Source organism: Accipiter gentilis, chromosome 7, assembly GCF_929443795.1.
Source record: "Accipiter gentilis chromosome 7, bAccGen1.1, whole genome shotgun sequence".
NCBI classification, from domain to species: Eukaryota; Metazoa; Chordata; class Aves; order Accipitriformes; family Accipitridae; genus Astur; species Astur gentilis.
The window spans coordinates 18,644,303-18,670,473 of record NC_064886.1 but is presented as its reverse complement, the minus strand read 5'-3'; the positions used below and the strand labels follow the sequence as shown (position 1 = coordinate 18,670,473).

At 44.2% G+C, this 26,171-nt stretch overlaps 2 protein-coding genes across 4 annotated transcripts in view; one reads left to right on the top strand and one right to left on the bottom strand.

Annotated features, from left to right (window-relative positions):
- AACS (acetoacetyl-CoA synthetase) overlaps positions 1-12,824 on the bottom strand; it is a 45,158-nt gene extending 32,334 nt beyond the window's left edge. Inside the window, exons 1-4 of the mRNA XM_049806269.1 lie at positions 12,595-12,824; positions 9,186-9,289; positions 4,595-4,715; positions 1,492-1,605 (exon numbers count right to left, since the gene is read on the bottom strand). Of these exons, the coding sequence (XP_049662226.1) occupies positions 1,492-1,605; positions 4,595-4,715; positions 9,186-9,289; positions 12,595-12,712 (457 nt within the window). The 5' untranslated portion in view covers positions 12,713-12,824. The remainder of the gene's footprint in view (positions 1-1,491; positions 1,606-4,594; positions 4,716-9,185; positions 9,290-12,594) is intronic.
- A 6,706-nt stretch (positions 12,825-19,530) lies between these two features.
- On the top strand, positions 19,531-26,014 carry BRI3BP (BRI3 binding protein). 3 transcript variants are annotated; one of them, XR_007506739.1, is made up of 4 exons: positions 19,531-19,749; positions 20,662-20,764; positions 21,420-21,927; positions 24,634-26,014. XR_007506739.1 is itself a non-coding variant. In XM_049806006.1 (3 exons), exons 1-3 carry the CDS (start codon positions 19,561-19,563, stop codon positions 21,836-21,838), a joined length of 711 nt encoding a protein of 236 aa, XP_049661963.1. In that variant the 5' UTR covers positions 19,531-19,560; the 3' UTR covers positions 21,839-26,014. The 3 variants fall into 3 exon arrangements, 1 of the variants encoding a protein (XP_049661963.1); XR_007506740.1 differs by having other exon boundaries at positions 21,420-24,835; positions 25,023-26,014; XM_049806006.1 differs by having other exon boundaries at positions 21,420-26,014.
- Positions 26,015-26,171: the final 157 nt, after the last annotated feature.

Sequence of the window (26,171 nt, the reverse complement as noted above, 5' to 3'; positions counted from 1 at the left end):
CAACCCACTTTTACCATTGGATGTACACATCAGAGGACACGTAGTAAGAAACACCACACTTAAGTTCTAAAGACTCAGACTTTGTAGAGTGTAAGTCTTCCTATTCATTAGTTTGGTTTCAGACAGAGACTTGCTCCTCAACAAGTTGTCAGATATTAATGTAAGTGTTAAGATTGAAAATGGCAACAAAATTAGAGCATCTTAAGTCTTCATTCAGACAAACCTTCCTGACTTTACTGGACAGTTCATACCCAATTAAGGTTTTAGCTCTAATTCTGTGGAAAAAAACAAGCCACCAGCTGTGATAATTAAATGTTCAGTTACCAGTTCCATAGACTACTCATACCATATGCATGAAGTATGAGCCCTCTTGAGTATATTTTACATTTGCAGGTCATATTTGTGGGTTTAATACAAATAATAATGCATACCCTTCTGTTTTTGAAGACATGGGTTCAAGTTCTGGTTTGTAACATGCAGAAAACAAACCAGTTTCATCACTTTGGGTTTGCATCATGTAAGAATTTACACATACTTAGGATAATGGCCAAGTATTGCTCAAAGAACACACGATTCCAGTAGTAAGATGGATATGCATATCAACAGAACTACCAGGTAAAAGAGAAAGAGCTCCAAGGGTATTGCAGTTTTGACCATACTGACAGAACTGAAGAGAGTTATGCTACAGAGCACATGAAACAGACATGAAGTGGCTCAGCTGGAAGATAAAACCTGCAATTTAGAAATAAATGGACTGAGACCAGCTTGAGTAACTCCTTTCTATGCCTCGACTGAGAACAGCTTGTATAGTATACAAGACAAAAAACTGTTTATATAGAAAAATCCACATGACAGTCTTATGACAGAAAATACTACTCCAGAAAATTTTGTGAGTTACTGAAAGGATCACAGGCTTCTAACTACTAAGCTCTGCATTGATATGACTTGAAAAGTTACTGTGCACCAGCTCTTCACTACCACCATTCTAGAAGACACTACTCCCAGAAGCACTGGTGGCAGAATGTAGTACAAGTCCATTCCTCAAGAACTGCAATCACAGTGCACCGTATTACCTGGGGCTGCAGGGTCAGCAACTGCCAGCTGGCACTAGAAAAACCAACCTGGGAGTGTAATTTCCAAGACTGCCCCCGTGTGAATCTGCCAGATCTTGTGAATCAAGGCTCAGCTAGATGCAAAGTCTCCATCACTTCCGTTTCCATAGAGTGCTTATGAAGCAGACCTTAGTGAAGCTATGAATGAGGTATTTTCCTTTCCCCTCCAGTGCTAGAGAACTTGCAGGCTAATCCAGGTTCCTTCTCTCTGGAAGTGTATTTCATACAAATGTAAGCATAGCAGCATAAGAGCCTTTTCTTTAGAATGTTTCTGTGAAATAGTATTTCATATTCATGTTTCTGTAACCCTGACTACTCACTTGCGTATTTCAAGAAAATTTCGACTCCTGTCCTTTAAAAAAAGAAAAAAGTTACTCACCCACAACTCTGTCTCCTACTTTTATTCCCATCTTCCTCATGGCTGCAGCATACAAAGCTACAGCTTGTCTCAGCTCTTCAAAAGTAATTTTCAAGATTTCTTCTTTGCCTTCCTCTGAGGAAAGACAATTAAAACAACCAGTCAGAAATTATGCATTGCAACATAAGCAGAGACTAGTACAAACAACTAATTCTGGAAGAAAAAATACAAAGCAATTTTAGGAGAAGAGTTTCCACTAATAATTATAATTTTTGTTTTTCAGGTTCCTGTTATGCTGTACCAAGCCTTTCTATTTAAAAGGAATCAAGCGGTAATCAGTAATATTCAATCAGTAGGCACCAGAACATTGTCAAAGACAGAACACACATCTGCAAAAATGCAAACTATTCACTGGAGAAAGGTGTGTCCTCAAGAACATTCATGATAAATAGATTGCACTCAAAGCTGCTTTCTAAGGTGGAAAGAACAACCTCATTTTCCCTTTTTGCTCAGTTTTCTCATTAGGTCTAGGAAACAGCATCAAGGTGCCAACTTTAGGTTTTATTACAGCAAGTCACTGTTGACTAGAAAGTCATGCACATATAGTTCCTAAGGTCTGCCTTTCAATATGCTTTTTAAACATCTGTGTTTGCCAGCATACCACAAAGCAAATAAACTAAACTGGATTCCATGCATCTCTGAGAAGACCTGCAGGGTGTTTTCATTTTTGTACTGTCTGGTAAGCTGTTACTAAATCACTCGTGAAACAAAATGAACAAATCTAAATGTTATGAAAGGCAAAGTTTGTCATCTTAAAGGTCCCTTCCTGCACTTCCTCAATATGACTCCTGCAAACCACTTGGCCTGTCCTGTTTCCAGTATCCAGCACTTCTTATGAAAACACATATGCCAAGGATGTCACAACAAAAATGTACTGCATGCCCTGTTACAGCGGGTCCTTGCAGAACTACCATCAGTTTGATTTCCTTAAGCAGGGAATAGTGTTTTTCACTCTTTTGCCTTTTTAAACTTCCACCCCAGTATATTTGGACTTGCACAGAGCAACCGAGAAGGTTGTGATGGGAAACAGCACAGAAGTCAATGTAACATGTAGTCCATAAGCTGAGCAGGGACTGACAACAGGTTCTGTGTTCCCATAGAACAGGAAATGGGACTCTGATCTTGCGCCATTATTAAAGCCCCCAGGAGAAGGGAGTCACAAACAAGAGATTCACAGTAGGAGCCAGTGACAAGTGAAATTGTTTAGGAAAGTTACATTTACATTCCTGTGCTCTATTACACCTACATTGCTCCCACAGAATCATCCCTAGTGAATACATGCACCTGACAGGTTCCCAGAACACCACTCTGACCTAGCAGTAAGGGGTTAACAAAAAATACTCTGACTTAAGAGATCTTAAGAAGATTAAATACAGCAGAAGGTCATGAAAAGAAATGCAGATGGAAGTCTGTTCACTGCAGAGAAGTAAATGTGTTCACTGCGGCACTGATAACAGTATTCAACTGGAAAAGAGTTTTGTTCCTTTTGGTATCACCACCTGTGATTATGCAACACAAAACACCAAGTCTCTGGTATAGCCCATGACTCCCTAACAAGAAACAAGATCTACAGGGACAATGTAATCACATGTCAAACCAAATAATTCACTAAGTTGATAATTCCTTCAATAATCTAAATACTTTCAGTTCAACTCCACTTTTTCTCAAGTTGCATGTTTAGCTTCTAACATTAACAAATCAATCACATCAATTCTACATACATTTAGAGTTGACTTACTAATCAGTGTTTGGCTTTTAGCTGTTGCACAAGATGTACTTAATTACATTGATTTTTTTCCTCCATTAAATATATAAGAAGCTTTTCTAATGATCTCAAAATTTGAAAGCGATGAGTTCATCACTTGGAAGCCAGCTTTCTGTTACAAGCCTCATTTCTATCAGACTTCACCAGATCAATTCTTATTACACCAAAACTGGGCCACAGATTTGCCCATTCTCTCTGAAATGGTAGTTGATTTTTATATATATATGAGATCAGAGAGGTTTATTTCACTATCTCTAAGCAGTAAAATGCAACTGAGAAGTATCTCCTTTAGCAGTAAGCTTACAAAGACTATTCTGTTGTCTCACATTGTTTTTAAACAGCTATCAGAATAACAGTAATATGTATGTAATTCAAAAACTGATCTCCACGCATCAGAAATCAGAAACTAAGACTCTTAACATCTACACAATCAATCCATAGTTCTGCATAATTTTTTCTGCTAATGAGCTGTAAGAAGGCATTGTTTATTGTTAATCTATTAAGAAGCATCACCGCTTGGTCTGTCTTATGATAAGGATTAGGTCCAGTAAAAGGGAAGCTCTGAATATAACTCCCTAGGGAAGCACTCACACACCTGAACAGAAGCTAATCGCATCTAACAGCAATTAGAATCAATTTTTAAAGTTACCAAAGTCAGCAAATATAGGGAAAGAACTTTGTCTTAACATTACCATCCTCATTAGGAGTATACCCAGATTTCACTAGACTTAAATCTTGTCCAGCATAACAAAAAATTAAGACTGAGCTTTAGTCTTCCAGAAAAGTGAAATTCTAAGTCTTCCATGCACATAACTGTCCTTCCTTTCTGTATTGTCAAAAGCAGAGTTAATTCCTACCTACACCCCATGTAGTTCTTTTAGTATTCCTAAGATAAAAGGCATAGGAAGAGGGTGGAAGGACAATATCAAGCAAATGTGCCAAAATACTTCCTGAAGGCAAGCATTAGGCAAGTGTTTATAACAAATGTGAAGTAATAGCTCAAATACTGAGTGAGCCTAAACATAACATGACCTCCGCTACCTTAATGCGGTTAAGCACATTCTAAGAAAGCTTCATGTAGTTTGCCAAGGCCTTTTCAGAACTATCTATATTCCCAGAGCATGTTTTGCTGGTTTTTGTAGAGCTGTGTCACAGACTCTACAGAGTTACTGACTTTATTTTCCTCTTTACTCCTTATCTAAGACAGTTTATTTCAAGGTTTCATTAAAAAGCAGAGCTATTTTATAAGGCCTAGTCCTATGAACTATAAATAAATACAAGCCATTAATTCTTTCTTACTTGCCGCATACAGTGCAATCTTGTCATTGTCCTTGTGCTTCAGAAGATTTTCTGCATAGTTTAGACGGCTACCTTTAAACCATTCCGGGACATCTGCAATACTTTTAGATGTATCAACCACCTGAAAAAAAATTAAAAAACCTTCCTTGAAATCTGTAATATGATTTCTTTTTCAGAGCATCATACAGAAATCAGCTAATCAATTCCAAGCTCTTTATACACTCTAGTAGGCAACAATCACAGGCCTGAAAAGAGTAATTATTTGTTAACTGTCACAAGCAAAGACATTACAACAAAACTAGAAGTTCCTTGCTGACAGTTCTACCTTCGGACCAGCCTCAAATACACAAGTGAAACAAACCACTCTGTACCCAGACCACAAGCTACGCACAAACCACAGCGCACACTGGGGTTTTGCCTCTGGGAAGATCCAGAACAGGAACTGAGCTACAGCATATTGTAGCTCTCTACCAGGCCATACACTCTAGCCTCCCTGTTAAAAAAAACAAAGCATAGGAAGACGAGTACCCATTCTTCCCCAGCATGAGTCACAAGGTACAGAGACCAACATCAGGAACTTAGACAATGGTAATTCAAATTAACCCTAGGATAAATAAATGACTAATATAGTCAAATGTAACTAAAAGGTTCAAGCTTTTTATTCCAATTCTCCATTTTTTACAATTAAGTTGCAGTAAACATTCAAGTAATACAAAGCTTCATCCAGAATGCAAAGTACTGCTACCAACCTCTACAACTAACAAATACTGTGTTGCACACTGTGCGAGTGCACATTTCTACCATCCTTGATTTGCCATTTTCTAAAAAGAGGGTCCAAGCACCTAATAAACCCATATTAAGCAATTCCCCCTTTAGGACTACGACATGCAAAGAATTGAAAAAATGTAATGAAAAGTAGTCACAAAAATATGTTCAGCTGAAACAACTTCCCTTCACCTTCAACTAATTAAGCCTCAAAATATTAAATTACCTCATGATAAGTCACAGTTAAGACTATACTTTAATAACAGTGGTAGGTAAAGAGTCCCCTAGCGTTAGCCACAAAAGCACGTAAACTCCTTGCAAAATGCCCCACTCTTAGAGATTCAGCTGCCCAGCAGCACATGCATTTTGTAATCTTCAAATTGAAACTTTATTTTATAGTTGTGCTTTTGAAAGCTTCAGTTTATACCCTCAGGTTCTCCCTTATGGACTACACATGCATTACAGAAACAGCATGCTTTCAGACCAAGTAAAAGGCTCTTCTGAAAGCCAGATAGAACTCAAAATACCTCCCACTCCAGAAAACCTAATATTTTTGTGCTTTGAGATGTGCAGTGTATGTATTACTGGAGGCAATCCTAAAATTAATTTTTATAAGAGAAGTTAAAGCTCATGTGAAGTGCTCTACTGTATTACTTTATTTCAAATTAATTTTCTGAACTCAAGTAGATTTCTTTTCTTGTAAGAATTAGCTAGAACTGCATTACAACAGTTCATCAACTCAGGCTGCAGAAATATTTTTTTATACCAACAAATATTACTGTGGTAATTAGAAGCCACTCTTAAAACTGACTCATTACTGACTTCCTTAGTTTGAAGAAAAGTGAGCAGAACATTTTCAGCATTTTCCAGGACAAGATCTAATTTAACCCTGTTTTTTCCTGAAGTGGAACATCCTTTCAAAGAGCTCCACTACCATAAGGTGCTGGACTCACATACTTGATGTTCCATTATTTTCTACTCAGGTAACACCTATGACTCCTAGTTAAGCCCAATCTCTTTGGTAGTGGTACTTTGTTATGTAACAACCTGATCTCTCCCTTAGAGATAAATTCTCAGCAAGCAACAGAAACTCCAGGTCTGCTAATTTAGTGGAAGATCCCAGTTCCAGCAAGTCTACAAAAATGTAGAGCTTTGCAACAAGCCTTTTGTTTCATACAGTCCTAACAAACACTTAGCAAGGCTAGAGGTAAGGGAAGGAAGAGCAATCTATAGTGCTGACTGCCATCCTCATTAAATGAGTAAAGCTTTACTCCTACTCACAGCAGCTTTAAGGCATACAAGGCCAATTTGACTGGTTAGGTGAACATGCCAAGTATCAGCTGTACTCCCATGCCACCAGCTCCTGTTCTACCATTGTTCTTCATAGCAGCTAATCAGTGACTACTTCCCAAGCCTCAACAACTACAAATAAGCATCACATTAGCAATATCCTCTGTCTACACCTCTACTGCATTTCCCCCCTCCTTGAAGTGGTTTGCCAATTCTGCTACAACCATTCATTATCAGGCCCCAGAGATTCTGCTTATCCTAAGCAGAGACTGTACCTTTGAGAATGAATCTCACCATTACCACGAGACAGATAATCCTTGCCTTACTATGGTACATGTGATGCTCTGTACGACCTGAAGAGCAAAACAGCATACCTTATGCAAAGCCAGAGAGCAGATACTATGAGATGCTCAAAGCAGCCCCTCCACAGGAACAGCTGTCAGGTGCTTCTTGTAGCAAAAAAAAGGTAAGTTTAGACTATATATTCCTCATTTAAAACCAATAGCTACTTGTAACTTGACATAAGGCCAGTGCCGCCATGCCAGGATAGCTTTGTACACTGGAAGCACCTTTGGTCTTTTCAGAAGTAACAAGGATATCAATTGCTACAGAGTAACATGAGCATGTCTACATCAAATACTTAAAACCTTTACTAAGTTTAAATCAAACACTGGCTGCCTGTATCATACACACACAATGTTTTATTGGTTTGGTGGGGTTTTTTTAGAATGACCTGTGGAAGTTGAAACTGTTCCACTGGCTAGGAACAAAGGAGTCAACTCTTGTTCGTGAAAAATTTTATTTTCCTCAAAGCATAATGCTTACTTCCAACAAGCAGCAGGGATCAAGTTGTAAGACACTTCAGATCAAACTTTTCAGCTCTTTAGCTACCACAGAAGAACTCAGATACTGTGATCAGCCTTTCCTCCTGACATGCAACAGAAACAGACCAATGGTAAGGACTAACAGCAAGTCAGCTTTGAGACTCAGCAAAGCTGGAGTCAAGCCTTGCAGCTGACACTATGCTGACACTGAGGCAAACAGCAATATCCAGGAAAAGCAAGTCAAGTATCCTCTTCTGCAGTACTTGCCTACCAGCTGCCTCTGCCTCTCCTGTTTTAAGATCTCACATCACAGCAAGACCCTTGGAGAATAGGCATGCAGGGGCCTAGAAGCTCTCGAGTGGTCTAGTTAAAGCCTTCCTAGACATCCCCATCTTCTTGCTTCTCATCCTCAAGTAACATCCATTTTTAGGCCACCATTGCATGCTTCCGTCTCCCTTCCAGTTCACCAGCCATTGGTGGTGTATGGAAAAGGGAGACTTCCAGAAGTGCCAATCCCAATCCTGCAAGGCAAGAGAACAAGAAGAGTTACTGTCCAGCTTGCTCAATACCGATACAAGGGTGCAAAAAAGCTCCTCTGAACTGCTTGCTCAGGACAATTTGCGTTCATGTGGAAATTTAGAATAGCCTTGCTAGCAGCACAGATTATGTCAAGAAAAAAGACAGTATTCCAAATACAATCTGGCCAGATTTTGAACGACCACCTACAGGAAAAAAAGACTAAGTGTTTACAGTCTTCAGACTGCATACTTCAAAAAGCAGGCTAGTTCTTACATTCTTGCTAAATTCACTCTTGTAAAGGGTCATATTAAGACACCTAAGCATGCAGTTTTATGGCAGGAGGAACCACTTGATCTATCACACCATGCAGTACAAAAATTTGTAAGACTGGAAAAGGCAAAAGAAACTTACCAGTTCCCTCTGCAGAACTGCCAGTACTCTTGAGTGTTCTTGGAACAGAAGGCCTCCAGGGATTAAGGTACAAGTCCAGCCCACTAAGTCCCAGAAAGGTTCTTCTGCATCAGGCTTTTGAAGGAATTAGACCATCATCTTCCTCAGATGGAAAACTGCAGGCTGGTGTTGATATTCTATAGCAGAACTGTACAAGGGCTCCAGCCTTGTCCTCCATTTGCAAGAGGAAGTCACCTTTATCTCAGAGCACCACTGTGGCATGGTCTAGTATTCCACTTGTGATTATGTTCAACCACTACAATTCCCTGAGATATTTCAAGCCTACCTCTGATTGCAGAGACTTCCGTAACCAGTTCTACAAAACTGGAGTGAAACAGGTGTGCTTATCAGGTAAGCTGACTCAGGGAACATAAACGTGAACTTGACTGCATGCCAGCATTTATAAAATCAAGACAGTAGTCTACCAGCATAATCCTAAAGCAGAAGGCAGTATATTGTTAGACTCCCCACAAGCAGCCAGAACTGCCAAGGTATTTGAGAGCACACAACCACAAGGACGCTACAGCAGAATTGCTTAGGGCAACAGAACTCTAGGATTGTCACTGTCCTAAAGTGTACCAGCAACAGAACACCACCATCTACCACAAGCAAATTCAGGACTAAACACTTAACAGATTCTTTGTATCACTTGCAAAGGTTCCAGGAACAGATCAAAAGATTGATTGTAAAACTGGTTTACCTCCCTATTGTGTTGCAGTTGACTGTTTAAGATAAACACTTACCTCATCATATAGGCGAGAACATATGATGTTACTGTACTTCCAAAACTCTGCCCAGAAGTCTGAGAAGGATTCCACTGACCACTGGTATAAGTCATCGTAGTTGGCTAGAAGTAATAGATATCTGTTAGTGTTATGTGGAGAATTACAGGAATTTAGACAAACTACAATTAGGGATATCCCAGATAAAGAAAATGTGTGGCTAAAAAACAGTAAGATAAAACCAATCACACAGGATAGATCACTTGTTAGAGGCAAGCAACTATGGCATCAACAGAAATAGTCTACTTGAACACCTGAACAGATGGCATCATTTCACCTGACTGTGTTACAAGCCATTTGCCACCACAGAGATATAAGCCTTTAGTAACTCCATGCAACATTTATCCCCTTCCCCCACCAGTGAAACTGAAGATTAGAGAGCAGGATGGAGTTCTGCTTGCTGACACTTCCACTCCCTATATCAACACAGTGCTTTCATACAGCAAAAGATAAACAAATCTTCCTGACAAAAGACATTTGCTGTATGGTTCTACTCTGGGACCAAAGACCTCCAATAGCATGGTAACATGGAGATTAGATGCACTCCTTATCTAACTGCAATATCAACAGCACTGTTAAAGGAAGCACACATTATTCCTCAATAAACAAGGGGTCTGACAGATTGCAGCTTACATTTTCACACTAAAACAGCATGAATGAGGTGAAACAAAATGTTTACTAGGCAGATATTAAAACCATGACCTGGCATTAAGAACATGGAAATGAGCAGTTTAAGTCTTACATGACTGCAAGACAGGTGAAGTTACCCACGGAACACACACCAAAACCCCACAATTCAAACTAAATACTGAAACTCATTGTGTACAGCAGTTCTAGGTATAACTGAAGCCGATTCCTCACATCAGCTTAAAAGTAACATTCCCAAGTCACATCCATGCTGTCGGAAGCTGTGCCAACAGCCACATTAAATACGAATACCTGCCATCAGTGACAGCAGTAACAGTTTTCTGCTCTGCCAACTGTGTTCCATATTTGATGCTTTCAGCTAAAGCACCTGAAGACATTTTCTCCAATTATCTTTGGTTTGTCAGCCTGTTATCCAGCTGATTGCTTCAGAAGTTATCTTTGCAACCTCTTCGTACAAGGAGGACATCCTCCAGTTTTACAAGAGAAAAAACATTCAAAACCATCTCTACACTGTTACTCACACTTGATCACTACAGCTGTTTCCCCACCCAGTCTGTCCCTTCCACATCTTATTCCACTCAGTCTTTTCCATCATTGTGAGATTACTCCCTGGGTATTACTGACACAGTAGAAGCAAAGGCAAGGACTCTTCTCCATAACTCAGCTTTTGCCCACATACTGCATCAACCTCAGCCTCCCACATACCCTTTTTTACACTCCACCCAAGTCACTCTTCACTATTCCATACACTGCACATCAGCTGGTGTGGGGATAAGATTTTACGAAAAGAAAGTTCAAGCTTCCATCTCCTCCTTCAAAAACCAGTTGTACAGCATGCTCTGAATCATTTGATAAATGCAAAAAGCTACAAATCACACTAATTTGGTTTTTTACAATATGAAGAGTTTATTCTGTCTTGTCTATACAGTTCATCCCCAAATGAGCTTTAGCATGCAAGCCCTTCAGGGCACAAGCCTGGTATTCAACAGTTAAATATTACACCTTGTTACTACATTTTCAGGGTGGGGCAGAGCCATGCTATTTAAAGGGTTATATTGCCCTTAGCTCTCCTCAGTCCACATCTTGATGTTACATAAAGAATCCATTCTTAGTTGTTGAATAGCACACAGACCAATGAACATCAGTTCAGAGCTAATGGAAGTTGACAAAGGTTTCTATATATGCACAGGAATCCACTTTGGATGCAGATAGCCACTTCAAAATGGGGTGAAAAGAGTTCTAGTTGTTACAGCCATAAACACGGGCAGCCCACCTGAAACTGCATTCCATCTTGATCATATGAGTACCAGTTAGATGACACTTCTACCCAGGAGTTAACTAAAATCCTTTAGTAACTTGCTTCCTAAGCAGCAGGAGAGTTAGACACTATAGGTTCATGTTCAAATGAGAAATCCCCCAGCAGTCAAAATAGTGATCTGCTTGCCTACATAGCAAGTTCCCAATCAAGGTACACAATTGTTTTCCAGGCATGAACTGCGAAAAGCACTAGATACATTGCTACTATTCCAGAATGTCTCTGCTTGTACCACAGACACATTTATACTGGACAGGCAAACTGTGTCAGGCCGTTTGCCAAAACTATTCCCTCCATCCCCCATCAGACAAATGATTACAGGAAAGCTACACAAGCAACCTGGTCCCCAAATACTTAGGGAGAACAGGCAGCATAAAATAAGCTAGTCAGAACTGGAGAGTTTGACTCCCATATGCACTTAAGCCCACCCAGTTCAAGATGTGAATGAGCCCACACAGCTGGCACCCACTGACTCCTGATACCCTAGAGACACCACCTACAGTTAGCAGTCATTGAAGAAACAGAACAATCTGGGTTGAAAAACATCTGGAGGTCCAAACCCTTACTCAAAGCAGCACTAAATTCAAAGTTGATCAGTTGTTCTCAAGTCAAAGCACTGCACACCTATTCACAGCTATATAGGTATTTCTAAACAAGCATAAGTCAGAGCTTGAAGTTCAAGAGCTTGGGCAGATGCACAGCAAAAAACCTTGGCTTCCACCACTGAACCAAATTATACATCACCTTTCACTTCCCAGCATACTTAGAAATTACAGACATACTCTTCACAAACAAGGATGAGAATGCAAGCACAGCCTTCACTCAAACCTCACACACGTATGCTGCTAAACCACCATATTAAGGCTTACCTTAACCTCACAGCTACGATGGCAGTGATCCCTCCTTCCCACACCCCCTTAAAACATTAAGCCTCTTCAGTATTGCTATTGGCCCCAGGAAATCCCTGCAAGCAGGGCCTCAGCTACACACACCAGCAGACAGGAGCGCACAGCAGGTACCAGTGCCGAGGCTGCCTGGGCTGACATCCAGCAAGCAGCAGCACCGGTAACAGATAAGGCTGTTTGCCTTTCCCATCAGCACGCACCCTCGCACTAAGCCAGATGCTGCACCGGAGGCCTCTGCATGAGGCACAAGCAGAGCATCCCGCTCGCAGCCTGGACCACTTTGCCCCGGGGTGCCTCCGGGGTGCGGGGGCTGTCCGGGCACCCCGCGGGCACCTTGCCCCCCCTTCTCTGGGGTAGGGGCAGACGGACGGCCCACAGCCCTGCCGCGGACCCGCGGTAAGGCCAGCCCCGGGGAAGCCGAGCCCCGCCGACCCCTACAGCCAGAGCAGGGCCCCGAGCAAAGCCCAGAGGGCCTCCCCGCCCGCCCCCGCCCGCCGCTCACCCAGGCGGAGCCCGCAGCTGCTGGCCACGGCGGCGCGGAACCGGTCCATGTGGGTGTTGCGCTTCGTGTCAGGCTCCCACATCACCTGCGACTCCATGATCTCGGGCTCCCGGGACATGGCGGCGGCGGCAGCGGCGGCGGCAAACGACTGGAGCGAGCGAGCGAGCAACCGTCCCTCCCGCGGAGGCACCAACACCACACCAACCTCCCGCCGCCCCTCAGCCCTGACTGCGGGGCCCCTCCTCCGGGCGCACCCTTTAAGGTCCGCCGATCCTCTCACCGTACCGCCTCCCTCCGTAACCTTCCGCCGGAGAGAAAAGAGTGCGGGGCGCTGCGCCCCGCCCCCGCCCGCCGAGGGGGCGCGGGGCGCCGAGGCGCAGCTCCGCCACCGCCGTAGCGGTCCCCGGCCCGGAGAGCGGGGGCGGCGGGGGAGGGGGGTCATCCCCCTCCGGCTCCCTCAGGACAGCGGGGGGGAGGCGCGACCGGTGCGGAATGAATGGGGGGCAGGCGCGGCTGGCGCCCGGCCTCGGCACGGCCGAGCCGGGGACTGAGGCGAGGCCCCTCACGGCGGCGGGCGGGGCCGCTCCCTGACGGGGGTCTCCGCGGTCCCTCACCTCAGGCGGCAGCGACCCCCCCCCACACCCGGGTCCCTCCCGCCAAGTGACCGCGTCCCGTCCCCCGTCCCCGGGGCAGCCCAGACCCAGCGGTCTCCACCCTGACAGAAACCCCGCGGCGGGACTTTGTTTAACCACCGGGTTGTGACAGGATTAAACGGGCAGATCCCGCCCGTGGCCCCCGCGGCGGCAGGTGTCGTGTGGGCCCTGCGGCGTCGGGGCCACCTCCCGCCCGCGGAGGCCGGTCAGGGCACGGCCGACGAGCCGGCTCGCCGGGGCGCTCTGGACAGCGGAGACCCGCCGCTTGGGTCCCCGCCACCGCTAAAGGTCATCGAACGCCGTGTCGGCACCGCGGAGGAACCGTCGCTTCGCGCTTCTCAAGGCGCCTCTCCAAAATTACCGCCGAGGGAGAGGTCTGAAGAAGTCCCCGCTGCCAAACGTCTTTGACCCAATAATGAGGCAAGAAACACATTTCTCCATAGCCTCGCTATCCCAGTTACGCTTTTGTAACACTCTCTGCCTACGTTATCTTGCACCTTGGATTAAACTCGATCCCCTCTCTCCGTCCAAAATGTGAGGTCTTCCCCTTACTGACAATCGCTATGTCGCAACGGCCGACTTCAGCCAAGAAGCGAGGTAGTGAGGTACTTGGTAACAACGCACAAGTCACTGTGTATGTATGCTGCTTATGTAACTGTTACTTTCAGGGTCATGATTTCCCTTCTAATTCGTAGAAGCCTCGAAAACCATGAATTTGGCGGTGAATTGTACAGTCATACAGTGTGACTGTGAAAGTAAAATACATGTTGTAGATAGTAGTATACTTGCTATAAATTTCATTTAGATTTTCGTGCTACTGGACTACAACTACTTTATTAGCTTTGCAGGCCATGGCAACATGATTTGAACAATCCTGCAGTTGTTATTCGCCTCAAGAAAGACCTTACATATAGCGTATTTTTAAGTACTTCTCTCCAGAGCCTAGCGGACCTGGAGAGGCTGGGGCTGGAATCAGGACACATTATCTGATTTTATGCTCCTCCCTCGCCTTGGCAGCGGTGCTCGGAGAGGTCAGCGGAGGTGTGAAGCCGGCGGCACAGTCACCCTGCCAAGGCCCCGAGGTACGGGAGGGACACAAGGACACGTGCTCTGGTGAACGGGCCCCAGCTGTTTCACCGTTTCAGCTGGGCTTGGGAGCCACAGCCTGTGGTGGAGGAAACTATCTAGAAACTCCATCTCTGCATGCCCATGGAAGAGATAACTTTTGGGTTTTGCCCTTTGGGTTGTGAAGACATTTATTGTGATAACAGAGTGTTAACCAGCGTGGATATATACCGGCTTGGGACACAAAGCCTTGGGGTGCAGCTGTCAGGGTCAGGTTTTACAAGGGTATTGCCTCCCGCCCGCACCACAGCCCTCTGCGAGGGGTCTCCAGGGCAGCCCTAGCCCTCCGCATCTGTCCACCCCCAGCTGATTTACGGTCTGTCCTGCGCTGGGCTGTAAAGGTGAGCTTCTGGTCAGGTTTTCTACAGTTCTCCGAGAATTACACCTGACGCAAATACCTGGTGAACCTGTCATGGCCAGTGTTATGCGCTCCCCGCGAGCACTGGAAGCAAACCTGTCAGTTCCTATTTTTACCTCACTCCTGTTTCATCCAGCCGGACTCTCAGGCCGCCCCCCACCCCTGCCCCGAGGGAGTCACGGCCCCGACGCTTCCCGCCGTCCCCTCGCCCAGGAGGCCGCCCGCCGCCACCGCCCCTCAGGCGGCGTGGGACGCTGCGGACGGATCCCGCGCGGCGCACGGCGGCCGGGACGCCGGCGCGCCTGATTGGCTGCCGCGCGCCTGGCCCCACATCAGCCCAGAGCCCGCTCTCCTCACGGCTAGGCTGACGGGGGAAGAGCTGACACCATGAAGAACCAATTGGCGCAGAGGTTTCTCAAGCCCTCTTCTCTGTCGACCAATGAGCGACCGGAAGAGGAGGAGGTGTGCCCAATCGGAGGAGAGCTCTCATCCTGCTCGGCAGGAGGGGGTGGGGTCCCTCCGTGATTCCCCTCACCGCTGAGGCGAGACCGGCGCGGCACGTCTGCGATGCCGGTATTGCCCGTTTTAAGCTAAAGAAGCAGCAGCAAAGCAGCAGCCTTCCTCCACCCAAAGCGGCCTGTGCATCTAAAAAGAAAATGCGCAGCCAAATCGCCTGAGAAGGGACCCAAAAATCCCCTCGCTGAGCTGAAAAAGGCATAGTTTAAAATGTACTGACCCACTTACTGTTCAAGGAGGAAGGGGTGCACTGGGAATTCGGTGATAAAACTTGGGCTTTTAGGAAAGCCTGACAGAGCTCATTTATTAACAGCAGTTTCACTATTGCATCCTTACTCGGAGTGAAGTATGCCTCCATGTTCCTTGCCCTCATTCCAGTTTTGCCTTATCCAAGCTGGTTTTTCCTTCTTTCAAAAGTGATTTTGGAAAAGTGGGAAGAAAAAGAAGGAAAATTAAACAAGCCTTCACTGAGAAAATGGGCATTAAGGGGACTGCAGTGACTGCTAACCATAGTTGGGAGACTAGATTAGGATAGCTGGAGGAAAATAGCCTGAATAAGATTAACTGGGATTGACCATTTTCAAATCTTTTTAAGCTGTGCTTTATACCTACTAATAGTAATATTACATTAAAAATTAAATCATGTCTTCTGCTTTAGATTAGATTAGGGGCCCGTCAAAAGATGCTTCAGAACTGATTAGCAGTAATAATGATGATGATGGCACTACCTCGCTTGTGTCTATGAGGTAACTAATCTGCAGTCAGCCTAAAATTAAAATGAGTGATGAAATGCATGGACCTGTAAGATAAAGGTTTCGTAACAATACCTCACGGCAATCTGTGCAGTGTGCTGAGGCCTGACCATGATCCATTGATCCAACACCTGGATTAGGAAATCTAAAGATTTTGGAAAGTTTTAAAAGAATCCTATATTCAGAGTGGCCACCAGCTGGTTAAGAGTCTGTATAAGAATAAGAAACTTCTGGCTCATTTGACATCCATGACCTCTGCAATCTCTACATGGTGTCAGGAGGACAAGTAACCAGAATCAAAATCAAAAGCATTTGCAGAAAGGGAAGAAGAAAGAAAAGGAAAAGGAAAAGAGAAAGAGAAAAAGAAAAGCAGCAGTGACACATTGCAAGAAAAGCCTCACAGACCTAGCAGCAAAACATGAAGAGAAAAGGGCTAAAATGACAAAAGGTCATAAAGCCATCAGCTGTGACAAGTTGAGGCTGTGAGATTAAGTAAAGACAGAAAAATAAAGGTCAGTGAGGTTAAGGACTGTTCCACAGTAACACTGGTTCTTTCTTTAAGGCTATGCCATTTTTTTCAGCATAAAAATTATTTTAAAAGAGAGAGCCCTATGATCTGCTAAAACTTTGACATCTAGAAGACCCCAGTTTATTCTAAACACTGTTCAAATTGTTGTCAAATCCCTATATCTGAGACATCTTATGCAGTTTCTAGTGCAGATCAGGAAACAGAGAAGTACACTTATGCTTCTTCTGTGCAGTAAGACCCCCATCAGAGGACCTTTCTGGAAACCTCACAGTTGTCCTAATTAAAAAGTTCAATGTGGTTGAGATCAGTATTTCATGCCATGATGCAATGTATTCTTTGAGCAGACGTGATTTCATTTATTTAAACGAGAAGGGTGAAATACTGTGTAATTTCATAAGAGCTGTGGAATTGGAGAGATGAATGTACCTGAAACAGGCTCATTGAGACAGGTCAGGAAATCAATTAAATACCAGGGAAGATTCCCAAATTATCCTGACCTCATATGAAGGACAACCCTGAGCGCCAGCTTCCAAAGGCAGCCACTAAAATAGGCCTCTGAGAATGGATGGAAAGAAACAACAAGCACTTTGCTGAAGTGATTTTGAGGGGATCCCACAATGTAAACTTGCGTAGAGAAATAAGAACGTCCCCAAATTTGCAGGAACAAGACCCATCGGACCAGAAGCAGCACAAGGGGACCCAGAAAAGGCCATGCCAAATGGAAGCAAATCAAAGAATTATAACTGGCACAGAAAACAACAGTCATGACGGTTAATTACATTACTGTCGTGTTTTGGTACTGCAAGGTTCTTTACATGGAAGACATGCCCCAAAGCGGACGCTTTACTGTGTGCTGGGAGTCTAGGCATAGCATAACACTGAGGGCAGATAACCAAAAACCTCGTAAGAACCTCAAAAATACCTGTCATCAATTAGCAGCCCCTTTTTGGAAGAGTATGAGATAGATTTCAGAATATACACAGGTAATAACATATCAGCAATTTCAAGACCACCTTAAAAGAGAATGAAAGCCCCATTTATAAATGTATAAAGAATCTATATCCTACTGAAATCAAGTAAGATCCTAAGCACCTTCCTGGATCTGGGCCCAACCCTTTCAGGGCCAAATATAAATAAATGCTAAAAAGTCTAGGCCATTCTGCTAAATGTGAAAATAAGTGGTTTGGCCAGACTAAAACTGGGGAAAAGGCCATAGCAAAGATGTCTGTATTCTAGATGTCTACTCAGCTACTCAGCAACTGGACTTAGGCCGAGCCATGAGGTTTAAACATCCAGGACACAGGGTACAAAATCGGAAGGAGATACTTCAAGTTATTCCAGTGACTGGGAGAGCTAGAAGCTGCACCCCTGACTCTGCGGGAACTCCCCAGGAAGGGGCCCGTAAAAGCAGAGCTCTGCCCTGTAATTTTCAGAGCAGAGAACCTGAATGGTGCGCAGACATAGTCATGGGTCGCCTACACCTTCCCAAGCACAAGGAGAAGCTCTGGGGAGGGTGTCAGGATCCCCTGTGCCCTGAAGTTACTGTTGGGTAATTTAGCAAACATTTTCTGCCCCAGCTCACGCCATCAGTCAGTGCAGAATCTACAGTACAGACCTATGGATCTGGTTTTATATTGCCACCATTGTGTTCCTATCTTGTCTAACTCAGGCTCCTGTCAATGAATGATGAGCCAGAATGTGCTCTGTAGGCAATGAAGTACTTTTCTATCTCCTGGGGATTCTTACTTCACTCTGCTAACATCCTGGTTGGGTTTCACTACCCAGCAGGAGCCAATAACATTGTCTAATTTATACTTCCCAAGTGGTCTTTTGTTAGTCTTGTTAGTCAGGAAAAATCAACATAAAACCTGTCAGAAGAGGGAGTCGCATGATTAAGCATGCTGAATTTCCGCATATACATCTGAGTCAGAGTTTCTCAAGGGTAAAGATACAAGAGTCCTTCAGAAACCCTTGACCTGAAGTTGATAGTGTACTGAAATCAGAGATGTCATTTTTTGACATTAAACTTCTGTATTCTCTTTGTCATTTGGGGATTGAGCTGGGGAATCTCCTCAGAGAGGGAGGGATACCCTTACAAGAAAGGCAGCTTGCTGTATTCTATGTAAAGATTGTAATGAGTCTCAAGAGCCCAAACACACAACTGAATAATTTAAAACCTCTGCAGGAGAGGATCTGGGGGCCAAGAAAGTCGATCATGAGTCGGCAGTGCGCCCTTGCAGCAAAGAAGCCCAACAGCATCCTGGGCTGCGTTAGTAAGAGCGTAGCCAGCAGGTCAAGGGAGGTGATCCTTCCCCTCGGTTTGGCAGTTCCGAGATCACGTCTGGACAAGCATGCCCAGGTTTGGGCTCCACACTGCAAGATGGATATTGATACTGGGGTGAGTCCAACGGAGGCCATGGAGCAGGGCGAGAGTGCCTGGAGAGGGCAAAGGCAAGACCTTACCTCTGCCTGCACCTGCCTGAGTGGAGGATACAGGGAAAACGGAGCCAGAACCTTCTCGAAGGTGCACGCTGACAGCAGGAGAGTCAACGGCCCTTCACTGAGACGCGGGAAATCCTGATCAGATAGTAGGGAAAAAAAATTTTGCCAAGTAGATTATTAAATATAAAATGTAGCCAGGAATAGGCTAAATACTGTGACGGGTCAAATATTGGAAGAGGTTAAATATATCAGGATGGGTTATGGACCGGGACAAGCTAAATCCCGGGGCAGGTTGCGCGGAGGCTGGACACAGCAATAGACTTGAATAGACCTTTTTGGCTCGGGGGGGCTGCACAGGAAGACCTTCGGCTGCCCCATTTCAACCTAAATTCTTATTTTGTGATTTCAACAAACCCTTTGCTTTAAGGGGGGGGGGGGGGGGGGGGAGGGCGGCGGTGCACTCCCAGAGTGTGCACCGCCGCCCTCCCCCGGCACCGCCCTCCCCCCGACGCCGGCGGAGTTCGCGCCGCGGTCTCTAGGGGGCGCTACAATCGCGGCGCTGCCTGGCCGCTGGGCGCAGCGCGGGCGGCCATGGCGGCGGGGCGGCTGCCGGCGCTGCTGCTCCTCGCCCTGCTGCTGGGCGGCACGGCGGGACCCGGCGCTTGGGCAGCGCGGAGCCGCGGCGCCGAGAAGCAAAACAGCCTCCGCCGCGCCGCCAGCGGTCTCTACCAGGGCGTCAGCGGCCTCTTCGGCGAGGACAACGTGCGGGCCCTGCAGAAGGTGAGGCGCCGGCCGCTTTCCCCCCCCTCCTACAAACCCTTCGCTTCGTTTCCCTTCGCGCCCTCTCCCCGCGCCGTTGCTCCCGGGGGTGACCGGCCGGTTCTGTGAGGCAGAGCCCCGCGGTTGGCCGCCCCCTCCCCGCCGCCGGCGCGGCGCTCGGTGCTGGACCCGCGGCGGCCTCGTCTCTTGTGCGAGCCCGGCTGCCGGTGAGGCGGTGGAACGGCTGGAGCGTTGCTTGGGGAAGGAAGACGGGAGGCCGGGCTTGACGTGGAGCAAACGGCAAAAAATATTAAAGCCGGAAATCTGTAAATAAAGATTATTTTAGGTGGAGGAGGCGGCCAGGGCAGACCGCTGTCGGTGAGGAGCCCTCCGGCTGAAATATGGTCTGTCTGCATCAGCAGAGCATCCTGTGTTTGCGGGGCCTCATATGAACTTGCAGGAAATCAGGCATGCAGGCAGACGTATCTATACATTCCTCTCTTCCTTCTTTCCTCGGCCAGTAGGAAGACATAATAAATACTGTAAAACTGACATTTGGGTGCGACGCTGAGGACATCTCTCAGTTGCTCTATAAAACTTAATTCTCTCATTTGCTTTACCAATGTCCATTGCTGGCAATAGTGTTTTCTTTAAACTTCAGACCAATGGTAAAGCTAATGAAGTGCTTTTTAAAATCCTGTCGCCATAGACATTTACATGCCAAAATACCTAGAATAAGGACAGCCGTAATAAGTAAATTTCTGATTTGCAGAGTTAAAAAACATTACAGAGTTACAACTTTTTCCTTAGAGACTTCAGAATAGCCTGCAATTCTTGCTTAATGAATTATAAGTCTACTCCTGACTAATAAGTCTCAAAGTGTGTTTAAGGAATTGAGGTGGGTTTTTTTTAATTTTCAATTTCATTTCTCAGTTTTTCTCAAGGTTGACAGAGAGGTTTGTGAATGGGGTGGATATATTAATGGACACATTCTGGAGAATATGGACTGATTTGTTAGATGTTCTTGGAATTGATGGTAAGTGTGATGCCTGTTAACTCTTGAACTATATCAGCCTGTATCAATGTTTACAAGCATAGGCCAAGTGGGAAAATAATTACATTTTATCGTGCTGCATTAAACATCCATCAGTGGTATCTCTATTCGCTTCACGTGGCTTTGATTTTGCTATTAGTACCTTCAAACGAGAGGACTAAAACCAGCCGTTCCATTTCTTTATATGTATCTATAGGATGTCTATAAAACGCATTACAAGTCATGGTTGGTTTCTTGGTATCATTGTTAAATGGATGCACACGGCCAGGAATGGTGCAGGGAGATAAAGGAGGACTGGAAGAAGGAAAGGTGCAATTGAGAGCCTTCAGAATGTAACTTTTACAAAGGAGGATCTTTAGCCTCAGTATGAACTTCGACCTTAGGCCCTATAGTAGTTTGTCTTCAAAGAACCTTTAGCACTTCTACCTTAAAGGAACTGATTCAATTGCATCATTGCAGCTGAGCCAGTGATTTGAAAAAGGTCCATCCAGAAATGGAGGAACTAGCTTTACCCCTTCCTTCAGAAAACACAGCCATGATCCCACTGCATGACCCTTTGAAGCTGTGCTTGCATTTTTGCCCTTACCACTTTGGCGTGCACTCGTTAATATTCTGTAAATTTTCCTTTGTTTTTCAGCCTCCAACTTGACTCATTATTTCAGCCCAGCCGCAATTGCCAACAATCCGACCCGTGCTCTTCTGCTGATTGGTGCCATTTTACTTGCCTATTGGTTTTTATCTCTCTTCCTTGGATTCTTCTTCTATCTCCTGCACATGCTGTTTGGTCGCTTTTTCTGGATTGCGAGGGTTGCCCTTTTCACTCTCTCGTGTGTGTACATCCTCCAGAAGTATGAAGGTGACCCAGAACACGCAGTCCTGCCTCTCTGCTTTGTTGTAGCGGTCTACTTCATGACGGGGCCAGTTGGATTTTACTGGAGAAGAAACAGCAACAGCAGCCTTGAGGAGAAGATGGACCACCTTGATAGTCAGATCAGACTTCTGAACATACGTCTTTCTAGGGTGATTGAAAACCTGGACAGAGGCAGTGACCAGTGAACCAACCCCTATAGACCACTGTACACCAGCTCTAGAAAATTCCTAAGCACTGTCTCATTCGAAGTTACAAAGCAACAAAACATCACATGGTAAAAAGTGTGCAAAGTTATAACTTTTCATCATGTGTGAGACTAATTTATCTAGATTATACACTCAGCCATTATACTTGTAGGAAAAAAAACCATTTAAAAAATTCAGCTGTATATTCAGAGAGTTTTATCCAGTACTAGAATTTTCTCAGTAGATAAACGCTTACTTTTACAAGCATTTAAAACATCTTTTGTAAAGTTTTTATAAAAAGCAAATTGAGTAGTCTTTCAAATATTGAAATTGAGCTAAACATATGCAAATTTGACACTTAAAAAGTTAAAAAGAAAAAAAAAATCTCAAGCTACCAAACACTTCCATTGAGAAGTAACTGCTGTGGGTCCGCATTTTTTTTCAAATTTGCGAATGTTTTTGGTTTATTGTTGGCTTATTTCATTGCCTTGAAGTTGCCTTTCATAGAGTATCAGATGAGGAATTTTCTGGTATCCAGGCCAAAAAAATTGCACCATAGCTTTTAATAGGAGGTGGGGAATAAGGAAGAAGGAAGATTTCATAAATTTGAAGTCCATAAATGCCAGTCCAGTATGAGGAATTGAGAAGTGCACGTGTGGCATTATTTCATTGCGTTTCATCTCGAGAGCTTTAATTTGGTGTCTGAAAGGAAATCTGTTTTAATAAATTGACACAAAGGGAAGAGATGTAGCCTGGCAAATTGTAATTCATATTTCATCTTCACGGTGAAGCATTTTCCAAGCATAAGCGCATAGAATAAAACATTTTTGATCTCAGGACCCACAAACTTTCTCAAAAAAGGCAGCAGTTAAAACACTTGCAAATGTATTGTTGCTTAAAGCTTTCTCAGGACCAATAAGCGGCAATAAATTATCTTCAGGAAGATCTGGATTTTTTTCTAAAATTGTAATAGTTTTGTAGGAGCTTTTTGCTTGAAGTCTGTGTCCTCGCTATATTGGGTTTTGGGGAAAGTGAGTCACCTTACGAGAAGACTGTATTAAACAGTCACATTTCAAAGTGATGTAGGAGCTTAGAAGCAATTTTATTTTGAAGGAGTCTATGTATTTGTAACCTTAGAATCAGCTTGGTAGACTACTACTGGCTTTGTAAGGTTTGCTGAAATGCATCGAAACAAAGGTAACCTCAGGGAAGAAAGTCCGGTAAGTGGTTTAACTTGGTAACCTATAGCATCCAAGGGTATAAATGGGGGGTGGGGGGGGGGAGGGGAAGCACCTAAACCACAGCGATGAGCACAGTATCAATACCATGAGAGGTAAAATGGACCACAGCTGAAGAACTACATATTCCATAACGTCTAAACGAACAAGTAAAGAAAAAAACGCAACAAAAACTGGTCTGTGACAGGGACTGGTTAAAAAGGAAGGGGAACTAATATGAATAGGTGATCCGCGTGCTGTTGCTTCACCTGCGAGCGCCGGCTCCAGCGGGACCGGCCAGGGGCAGCTGAGCACAGCTTGGCGCTTGGGCTTCGTGTTTCGTTGGGTAGAGCTTTTGTTGGATGTGACACTTAACTGAATGTAACTGTGGGGTGAATTTATTTTTCTCTTAATGCTGAAGTTTAATACTCTTCTTAAAATGTGTGTTACTTGCCTGACCTCTTTTGGGCTGTATGTGACATTTACATGAGGGATTATTTTAAAATCCATGTTAATGGCCTTTACTCCAAACTGTGATCACTTAAGTTCAACACGGTTGAAGTTCATATGCAGTTGGCACTGTTGTAATCCATTTTAATTTTTTATGTCACCTGTAAATCCCCCTGCACCTGATTTTTCAAGAAATATATGTTTAGAGCTGCAGAGTAACTGCTTTTCCTAACTTAAAATCTTTCCCATGAACAGATTAAGTACTGTGGCAACAAATAGTCCACTTTGTAAAGCTGAAAATGTAAATTACAGTATATTCCTTTTTACAGCTCATTTTCCATAGTATTACAGAGTCTTCCCTGTAAACTCAGTTTTCCCTACTGTTGTGCACAGAGGACTGGGCTAAAACACCAACCTGGAAATTAGAAATTGATGAGCAAAGCTTGTCAGGTCTTTATGTGTTTTGCTAAATTTGAGGCCTGAGGACCAAAGTCTGCAAACCTCGCTCGTGTAAGCGGCTCCATCGACTTCCGTAGGATGATCTGCATGAGTCAGTTTTGCATAGATTGTATTTTATGTAATCCATATTTAACATTGAAGTTAAAAATACTAAATCGTTTATATATTAAGAGTTGTCTATGATAAAGATTTCTTTTAAAATACTATATAAAAGTTAATTTGGATTATAGTTTCTCCCTGTCTCGCTCTAATCATTTATCTTAGTTTTGTAAAATCAGCCCTCCTATATTAATAGGCTTAATTTTGATCACCCTGCTGCTTGAAAAAAAGTATTTTTATATTTACTTGCATCCCATGTATAGCAAAATGTTATGTGAAAAGCGGTATGTATAAAATTGGATATTTTTAATCAGTATTTTTCCCAGCGCTCAGTTTTCACATTAGTCAAAATCAGAAGTATGATTTTTTTTAAAGCACAATCTAATCTTCAGTATATATATACTTTAAAAATGCTCTGTATTTTTAAACGTGCACTGTAGTGAAAGCGCTTTTGGGACATGAATGTGGTATTGTACTTGATCTCTTTCAACTTTTGTAAATACCTTTTACAAATATTTTCCATACCAAGTCATCTAGTTTATCCATGGAGGTTTTTGCTCTGTTTTTTAGAACTCGTTCTCGTGACAGTGGTTGCACTGCTTTTGTGTTGCCATTGCTAGAAGCGTCTCGTGTGAATTCGCAGAGATGTGCAGGTATCGAACCGGGACACGGAATTTGACAGACCTGCCCGAGTCGGTGGCAGAAATGAGAATAAAACCCAGATCTCGCGGCTCCCAGCCTTTTGCTCCGACCACTAGAAGCTTGATGGAAGGTGGGTAGCAGCATCTATGCACTCCTCTAACGTCCGCTTCCCTCGGCTTCGGGCCTGGTGCGAGCTGCTCATCAAGTGGCGTGGCTTAGCTGAGGGGCAGGTGGGTGGGAGACGCAGCCCATCTGTCCTCTCCCCCCGCGGCCGCCCATCCGGAATGGTTCCCGTTTATCGATCTTCCCATTGCCAGTGGCTGCTGCTTGAAAGAACGTCACCTTCTGTAACCGGCCGACGTGACCCTTTAGGATGGGCTGCAGGCTGTCCGGTATCGGAAGTGCTGGTAGGGTCTTGAGTGTTCTAAACGTCGTACTTTAAGACCTAATATTGGAAACTACCGTAGTGTTTTCAGTACCTTCACGTTTTTGCCAAACTAACATCCGTAGCAATTTCTTTGGAAGTACATGCCTTGCCTATAGATAACTGATCTGTTGTATTCGGAATGCAATGCTTTTAAAAGTGGTATTGGGTGTCAGAGTGCAATGTATAAAATCTGGTGTAATTCAGTGCTGTACTTAATAGTGCGTCCTTCAAACTGTGATTTGCTTTTAAAGACTTGTTGCATTGTTAGTGTGGAAAATTGACCAGTATCAATCTTAGCTCTTTGATGGTGTAGAAGTTTTTAAGTGTGACTTGCCTCACGTACTGATCCGTATTTGGCAGCTAATGACGTAAATGACCATAAGTTCTCTTTGTCTGGGAAAATAAAAGGTTTTATCGTATCCGCATGTATTTTAAACTTTTGGATAACTCCATCGAACGGTAATGACAGCACATTTAAAAATCGATCTTTTCCTTTTAATCAGAAATGGTATTTGCTATAGTAGCACTCGTTATCGGCACTGATGTTAGTGATTCCACATCCTGTTTTGTACATCGGATTTCAAGATTATAGTGTTTAAGTTTGTACAATTGTGTTTATGTAAAAAGTAACTTGGTCTGAAGAGGTGATGTGTGTGTACTTTTGACATATGATCTGTAGGGAAGTACTAGATTCTACTGATAATACTGTTAAGTAGTTACAAATCTATCCAACTTATTTTTTACAGAGCTATACATGCCTTTATTTATTACTTATCTGACCACCCAATCAGTGTACTCTGTAGTTAAATATTTGTAGACCGGTTTCACGAATCAACTATGGTATTGTGACAAAGCTTACAATAAATGTTTACTGAAACTTTGCACCCAGAAATGAATCGCGTTTGAGACCGGGCTTCGCCGGGCGCCTCCCGGAGGGGCGTTTGGGAGCCGGGCCGGGGCTGGGCGGGGCCCGACTCGCCTCTCAAACACGCGGCCGCTCAACGCCGGCCCGGCCCGCCGGTACACGCGGGACCGGGGC